The 8,710-nt window shown below is 47.1% G+C and overlaps 1 protein-coding gene across 3 annotated transcripts in view; it reads right to left on the reverse strand.

Annotated features, from left to right (window-relative positions):
* Positions 1-2,217: 2,217 nt before the first annotated feature.
* The window catches only part of RNF41 (ring finger protein 41, E3 ubiquitin protein ligase), a 23,879-nt gene continuing 17,386 nt past the window's right edge, over positions 2,218-8,710 (reverse strand). For all 3 annotated transcript variants that reach the window (XM_015557416.1, XM_006777863.2, XM_006777864.2), the window contains 4 exons: positions 6,181-6,452; positions 5,103-5,238; positions 4,753-4,856; positions 2,218-3,854 (listed from right to left, as the gene is read on the reverse strand). In XM_015557416.1, the coding sequence (XP_015412902.1) occupies positions 3,503-3,854; positions 4,753-4,856; positions 5,103-5,238; positions 6,181-6,452 (864 nt within the window). In that variant the 3' untranslated portion in view covers positions 2,218-3,502. The remainder of the gene's footprint in view (positions 3,855-4,752; positions 4,857-5,102; positions 5,239-6,180; positions 6,453-8,710) is intronic.

The raw sequence follows: 8,710 nt of genomic DNA on the forward strand, positions 1-8,710 counted from the left end.
TGATCGGCTGACTTCTGCACGCTCCACACTGGGGATCGACCCCACAACCTGGGGAAGTGCCCTGACCACGAATCGAACCATGACCTCCTGGTTCATAGGTCAATGCTCAACCACTGAGCCACACTGGCCGGGACCAATACAATTTTTTTTTTTTTTTACAGAAACAGACAGCAGGATGTAAGTTTGCCAAACTCTGACCCAGGAACAAATACCACTTCTCCTGAAAAAGTCTTTCCTGGTGCCCATCACAGTCAGTGGCTTTATCTTCCTTCCCTCTACTTACATATTGCTTGTGAAGCCACTTCTGGTATTTATTATGTCTTATTATATAATCATCTCCACTAGGGAGTAAGTCTAGAAGGTAGATGCCATTTTGCTACATGAACTCCCTCATACCTACCCCAGTGAGTTCCTTGCAGAATCGTCTGAATATTGTTTCCCAAAACCAAATCTACCCTAAAAGGAAGGTTTGGTACCATTCATGATACTGAAAAATGAGCAGTAGGTTCTAAAAGTAAATTTGAAGGAAACTCGGGGGGAAAAGCACTACTGGTATCACTAGAGTACATATATTGCCTCTTATGCTCTATATTGTAATGTGTTCACCACTAATGATCAGACCTGTGCGTGTGAAAGTATAGAAAAGGATAAAAAAAAGTAGTAGAGATTCAGTTGGCACAGGAATGCGCTGATGCCCACCCCCCTCACTCCCACTAGAGTATCTAGAGTACTATTAGATTTACACTTGGTACATGATAGTGCCAACAAATTTAAAAATGTAACACTCAAAGAAAAGAACACTTCCTTTTTCTCATGAAGGGAGGTGGCAGCAAACGCCTACAGAAGTGTCTAGAGGTCTGACAACCACAGCGGGTTGTTCCGGGTTCCCTTCCTCACATTGGCTTTCTCGTTAGAAGGCATTGGGGGTAGAGGCTTCCCTGCCTACGATGGAATCCCAGATTCCAAAGCAAAGGTAGCACGACAGAGAAAGGTACATGAATAACTTCTGTGGGAAGTGTCCCAACCCCAGGAACAGAAGACATGGAATTAGGAGCAGAGGCAGACCCTGGAACAAAACCAAATTCAGATCACTGGAGTGTTGGCTGCTATAGAACAGGGGACAGGAGGGAAGGATGTAGGAGAGCGCACAGGGAAAAGATGTGAGGTGCCCACTAACCCCAGACAGACAGCCTCTTAAAACAGAGGTTAGTTCTAAGAAAAGGATAGGTTACAAAGTAAGAAAGAAGGGGAATTAAGGTGAGAAAAAAGGCCAAAGCAGGGGAGAAGTTTTACAAGAATGGGGAGTAATATTGAATTAAGAATTTAGAGTTGAGTGAAAGGTTTATTAGTGCAGTCAACACGATGGAACAGCACATGTAACACAACCAGCAACCTGCAGAGACACTAGTGCAAAGGGTGGGGAAGCCTGAGCTGAGCTTCCTGGCTCCATCTGAGGGTGACGACAGGCGACAGGCGGGGATGGGCCTTGGTAAGGCTGGCAGGGGCCGCGGGGAGTGGAAGAAATGTAGTAACCAGATTAAGTATAGCAGCGTTTTCAAATTCCTGAGCACAATGTCCTGGAGCTGGAACATATGACTGCTCCCTACTCCCTTCAAGCTGTATCCCTCCAATCCAATCCCAGTGGAGCCGCGACCAACTACCCAGACCTACAGCAAGCTGGCCTGGACTGAAACTCCAAAAAGAGGAGAAGCGGTTAGACCTTCTCTTCAACCCCACTCCCACCTACATATTAAAATACTCACACCCTCTACCCTCCCCTTCTCTTACTCTGCAGTCACCCTAGTGCAGTGATGGCGAACCTTTTGAGCTCGGCGTGTCAGCATTTTGAAAAACCCTAACTTAACTCTGGTGCCGTGTCACATATAGAAATTTTTTGATATTTGCAACCATAGTAAAACAAAGATTTCTATTTTGATATTTATTTTATATATTTAAATGCCATTTAACAAAGAAAAATCAACCAAAAAAATGAGTTTGCGTGTCACCTCTGACACGGTGTCATTGGTTCGTCATCACTGCCCTAGTGGGTCAAGGAATGCCTGTGGAGTCTGAAATGGAGCTGCAGCCATTCAGGGGTGTGGGTGGGACAGAGTATTGTCTGTACTCAGGGACAAAGGCATAATTTCTGCCCCATCTTGCCTGGTGAAGCTTAGAACCCAGCTATATGTCTCCAAGGAAATGGGGTGGTTTCTTCAAAATTAATACTCTAAATCCAAATTTTATGATGAGACCCTGGAAGGGCCAGGAGCAGTTCCCCAGAGGCTCAGGCATCGGTGCTGCCTGTCACATCCATCTCTGGAAGAAAGGAAGCTCATCTCAGAGTGGGTTACGGAGGGTTGGAGCCGACATAAGTTCCGCCAAGGACTCCTTTGGCCTTTCCTACATTAAAGCCAAAGGTTGTGCTGAAAAGGAAAAATATAAAATAGACCCCACCCCTGTCCCACCCTGTTCAGAATCCCCACCATAGGAACAATAAAAGAAAAATTTTAAGTTTTGTTCATTTTTTTCTTTTTCCTTTCTTTTAAAAAAAAAGTAAATAAATTAAATTGCCAACAATGTGGCTGGGCTGGAAAAGTGGGGTAGCCTTAAGTAGGCCATTCTTAAAAAAAAGTGGGAGGGAGTGAAATATAAACACACCACAATGGCCAAAGGGAATTATCAAAATGACTAGTTCAATCACAGGGCTGGAGGGGCAGGGAGCTACTATGGCCTGTGCCAGAGGCAGTTGCCTACCTGACTTCAGTAAATGCCAGAGAGCCGCTTCTTGCTGAGCATACTCACCCCAACAGACTAACTCCTACTCCCACTCCTGTCGTTCCCTAACTAAGAGAAAGTATAGGAAAGAGCTCATCTGGAAATTTTCGGCATCCCAACCTGCACACCTGCAGACCAATGGGAGCCTGCACCTTTAAGATGGACTAAACAAGGTATTGCTTGGCACAGAGTTCCAGTCTTCCCCTAAGGGCCGTCAATGATGGCCAGTTACTGGCTCATTACTTCTAGGGTTTTGGTTCCACCCTTACTATTTCTTCAAGATGTCTGCTCCCCAGAGCAGCCCGCTAAGTGTTTAGAGTCAACAGGCCTGCCTGCTCAGATTCCCTGGTTTGAAGAGGGGAATGATTCAAAATTTCTCACTCCACCCTGATCCTTCAAGAGAAAATGAATTATCTTTGTGCTTTCTGAAAATATCTGGAACCAGGGACCCTAGGCAGGAAAGTGGATATAGAATGGGGACTTTCCCAACCAGACTGAAAATTTACAGACATCTTAGGGGAAGGAATTAGGCAAAAGAAGGGAACCTGGGTTTCCCACCCACAAGGCTGAGCAAAGTGTTCCAGGGCCCCTCAGTGCCCGAAGAGCAGGGAGATGTGTGGCTCAAGGATAAGCCACAAGATTAAGGACAGGGGGGAGGACTCAGGGCTCAGCTACTGGAGTGATGAGATTTTCTGATTTCCATCTCTTCCTGACAGCCCGCCGGGATCTATATCTCTTCAACGCCATGGGCAAATATCATGACGAGCCCTGGCTCCTGCACCATGTCATCGCCCATATGCTGGTTCTCACAGGCCATCACGACAACAGCCTGCTTGCCAGGGATGCGTTTGGCCACATAGTTCTCATAGTACCGCCGGTTCATCTGTCTTGTCTCTAGTGTGGCCAGACCCTGGGGCCAGCTTCGCTCATGGGCATTTTCTATCAGCTCGTTGACAATAGAGGCAGGACAGCCACTCTCCACCAGGGAGCGCTTGATTACAGCCTGGAGGACAGCATCTGGGGTGGAGATCATCCCTCCCCAGCGGGTCACTCTTGCTGGCTGCAGGGAGTTCACCCACCTGTGTGGAGGGAGATGGAGGTGGTCATTCCAGCTCACTATCTATCTCTGCATTGGTTCTTCCCTAATAGGAACCACCACCCACTCTGCACTTAGCTTAACCCTATTCTTCTTTCCTTCCTTCCTTCCTTCCTTCCCTCCCTCCCTTCCTCCCTCCTTCCTTCCTTCCTTCCTTCCTTCCGTACATCATTGGTTCACAAACTCCTAATCTGTCCCTAGTTGGTCCCATCTGAGTCACCATATGTTACTCATCAGATTAAACTCTCACGAGTATAGGGTCCCTATTATTTTTCTTAAAAATCCCAATACTTAGCACACATAGTGCCTGGCATGTACTAGGTGCTCAACAAACGTTTACTGAAGGAAGCAATTATTCCTCTATACTATGTCCCCCGCAGCACTATTTGCACTAGATATATCGATTCAGCCTTCACAGTTTAGTCTATGAGATATACAGGACTCCAGAACTGAAAGGGATCTTACATTTTGCTTGTTTACTTCATTTCATTTATAGATCACTTTCCTGGATTTGCACTCTCTTTTCTTCTCTGGATTGTAAACTCTCTAAAGACAGACAATATCTTCTATTTCTTTTTGGCCCTCCTAGCATTCTACAGCCTTTAATACAAGGTTTTCTACATGTGGGTATTCACCTAATTCTGGAGAAATTGCATCCTTGGGTAAGCTTTCCCTTCCATCCACCCCCAAAAAGAAGAAGTCACAGACTGGCCTGAAGGTGATCCTCTTCTTCTCTACCCCTGTCCTTCATCCCAACATCTGAAAAGTGGTGGCCCCAGCCCAGCCCTCCTATCACCCTTCTCTGCCACTCCCCTGCGCCTCCTCCTTTCAGGGCTCAGTGCCAGGATGTGGAGGAACTCCACGTCCTGAATGACACTCACTCTAGGATCTCATTGTATTCAATTGTCTCCTCCAGGTTCTGAAGGTTGGGGTTGACACTGCGGATTGCACGCATGTATGCCTTCAGCAGCTGGATGTCTCGCTTCTGTTGGAGAGAAAGAGAGCCAGCGATGATGGTTAAGGCAGAGAATAGATGACAGACAACAGTTTATCTGAGAATGAGGGCACTGAGAGATCAGAGGAACAACCAGACTGTACGCTTCATGAAGACAAGGAGAGGACTGTTTCATTCACAGGTGTATCCTGTGCTTAGCAAAGTGGTGCTTATCATTCACAAGCATGTGGTTCTCTGCATACTAGGGACATGCTTTCCCCGTTCCTCGGGCCCTACCTGCTCCGACAGCTGGTGTTTGTGTTCAGCTGAGGACTTCTCCAGCTCTGCGATGCGTGTCTGCTGCTGCTGTACCACTGAGCGCAGGTGTTTAACGCAGTTGTGGTTTGGCAGCTCATCTTTGGGCATCTCCAGGCTGCCACCCCGGGTGGGAAAAGAGAACAGGAGCACTCAGTGGGACATGTGGGCAAAGGCAGATGCTTGCTGAGAGGGCTTTCTCTTACCCCAAATTTCCAACACTCATTCATTTCTAACTTCAGTCTTCCCTCTTACTTCTCTTCACACACTTCTCCCCAGTCTCTCCCCCCCACCCCCGCCCCCATCCCTTCGCTACCTACTTTCTCGGGGCTTCTTTCCCTCTCTAAGACAGTATTTTACCTACCACATGGCTCTCTTTTCCTTCTTCAGATTCTGCCTGTGCATTCATTCATGAGAAGCCCTAGATTCACAGTCCTGGCTATTGGCATTTTTTTTTTTTTAAATATATTTTATTGATTTTTTACAGAGAGGAAGGGAGAGAGATAGAGAGTTAGAAACATCGATGGGAGAGAAACATCGATCAGCTGCCTCCTGCACATCTCCCACTGGGTATGTGCCCACAACCCAGGTACATGCCCTTGACCGGAATCGAACCCGGGACCTTTCAGTCCGCAGGCCGACGCTCTATCCACTGAGCCAAACCGGTTTCGGCCTGGCTATTGGCATTTAATCAAATATTTCACACCCCACAAAAAGGGAGAAAATAGGGTAAGAGGAAATATGAGAAGGCTGGAAATTAGAGCAGTCAAATGAACAAAGAGAAAGTAGTAATGGACTGAAAGGGAAGAATAAAGTAAATCAAGTCGTTAGTGTTATCACACAGATTGCTGAATTGCTGTCTCCCTTATATTAAAGCAAGAGCCAAAAGATCGTAGTTGGAAAAGCGGCATCAAAGTGAGATCTTGGGCCAGGATGCCAGGGAGGCCAAGAACACTCCTCGCAGTGCCTATATGCACCTTAACAGTGAGCAGGGGATCCAGAGACTGGGGTATAAATGGGAATGCCCTTATCCATGTGGGCAGAAGGGGAAGAATCTCACCCGCAGCCCTGTTCACAGGTCACAGGCCGTTTTGGGTTGTGCTCACAGTCACTGAGGTGAGACATGAGGTTATCAAGCCGAACAACAGCACTACAGCCAAATACAGCGTTGTCGCAGGCAATCTGCAGCTTTGACAACATGTTCCGCATGATCCGAGGTACTGGGCGCAGGTGGGCAACCGTCACTACGCTGCGGTCCACCGGACACGTCTGCTGCTGAGAGAACCACTGGGTGATGCAGGCATTGCAGAAAGCATGCTCGCAATGGGGTGCCTAGAGAGAGTAGGGCGACAGGACACACGAGAATTAGCGGTGCTAAGAGCCTGTGCACGGCAACTGGGAAAGCCAGTGAAGCCCCTGAGCAGCTTCCCGGCCCAGAGGCTGCTGGGGTCACCGAGTAGAGCTGCGCTGCGGGCAAACAAGCTACTATGGGGACAAGCTACAGACACACTGTCTGTGCTCACGATTCCAACTGGGTTGTGACAAAAGACAAACAAGTGACAGTAAGTTATGTAGCAATATAAATATTCCAGGACAATAGGAGAGGTGGCGCGAGGCAGTCAATTAGTCATTGCCAACTGGATTGCACATACAATAATTACCGAAGAAATTCAGAGGAGGGTGATCCAAGCTAGGTCAATCAGGGCGGGTGTTTATGGAGCGGACAGAGTTCAATATGGGCCCTGAAGGATAAGGAGGGTGAGGGCCGGCAAGAGATTGAAGGAAAGCAAAACAAAACAAAAGCCTGGAACTCCTGGTGAGAGGCTGAGAGTCCTCCATGTGGGCCCAAGTTCGTATTTTGGAGGGCTGCTCTGTCCCGAGTCCCAGTGGCTATGCCTACCTTCCAAAACAGGGCTGGTTTTTCATAGAATCACATTCTCCTCAGTTTCATTACGATCATACTTCAGCCTACTTCCTGGATAACTCAGGTAACCTCTAAAGTTAATCCCTCAAAGCGAGAGGATTCTCTGGCCTCTACGGAGACACTATCTAGCTTCAAGCATGGGACAGACATAGTAGCATTTAGCAGATGTTAGATGTTGATGGATTGATGGATGGATGGATGGATGAAGTGCCTTCTACGACCCAAACACTTTGCTAGGTGCGTACAATAAAAAAAGACAGTTTCTGCCTTCAAGATATTCACAGACACCAAAGACTGAAACACAGAGGCTTTGTAAGGAAAGAAGTCATTGTCAGTATCACTAATCCAATTGTCAGATTTTTTTTCCCACTCAGATATTTGATTCTTTCCAAAATCTTAGAAAACCGTATCTCCAAAAAAACTTAAATTTGTCAACTTTCCCCCCATCTCTACAGCGACTAACCCAGTTCAAGCGATCATTTCTCACCTGTATTACTAGATATGTCTTTAACTTCTACCTTGCCCCTTTATACCCCACTAGAGGCCCAGTGCACAAATTTGTGCACGGGTCGGGGGGGCAGGGGCCTGGCCAGCCCGCTGATTGGGGCTGGGCTTGTCGAGGGGAGGAGGAGATGGCGGGAGGTTGGCCCACCAGCTCGCCCCCAAATGGGTGGGGGTCGATTGGGGGCCATGGGTGGTTGGCTGGTTGGCCCTGCCCCTGATCAGAGTGGGGGGCCAATGGGGACAGGGCCAGCTGGGGGTAGGGGCTGCAGGAGGTTGGCCAGCCTGCAGCACTCCCCTCCCACCCTGATAGGGCCAGTTTGCTGGCATTAGTGGGCGTCATAGCGACCAGTTGTTCTGGTAGTCACAGCATTCTGTTCACTGGCCTTTTATATATAAAGATTCTATCTTCAGAGCCAGAGTGATCATTTAAAAATACAGACTGGATCATATCACTGCCCTGCTTAAAACTTTACAATGGCTTCCCATTGTACTTAAAATAAATCCTAACACCTACTTAACTCAGGACCTGTAACATTCTGCTTGATCCGACTCTGCCTACCTCATACCACATTTCCAACACTGTGTTCAGGCCATTTTGGCTTTCTTTCTGTTCCTGTCCACACCCACACATTCCTGCCTCAGGGCCTTTGCTTTTGCTGCTCTTTGACTGAAATGCTCTTCCTCTAAATCTTAGCATGCATAGTCCCTTATTCAGATCTCAGCTCAACTGTCATCTCCTTTGTGCCACCCTTGCGGAAATATATAGAATGTACTACCTTTCGTGTAAGAAAGGTGGGCAAATATATATCTGCCCTCATACATACTGGAAGGATATCAAATAAACTAATAAATATCGATGGGGAGATTTCGGTAGATAGGACAGGGATGCAAGTGTTCGCACTGTACACCATTTTAAAAATAATTTTAAAAAATTGATTTGGGAGGAGGGGAGAGAGGAGGGAAGGAGAAAAACATCGATTTGTTGTTCCACTTATTTATGCATTCATTGGTTGATTCTTGTATGCTACCCACAACCTTGGCTTATTGGACAATGCTTTAACAAACTGAGCTACCCAGCCAGGGCCCTGTATACCTTTTGTTACTGTTTTGATTTCTGAACCATGTGAACGTTACCTATTCGAAAAATAAAGAAACACGATGT

The sequence above is a fragment of the Myotis davidii genome, unplaced genomic scaffold (assembly GCF_000327345.1).
Source record: "Myotis davidii unplaced genomic scaffold, ASM32734v1 scaffold509, whole genome shotgun sequence".
Taxonomy (NCBI): domain Eukaryota; kingdom Metazoa; phylum Chordata; class Mammalia; order Chiroptera; family Vespertilionidae; genus Myotis; species Myotis davidii.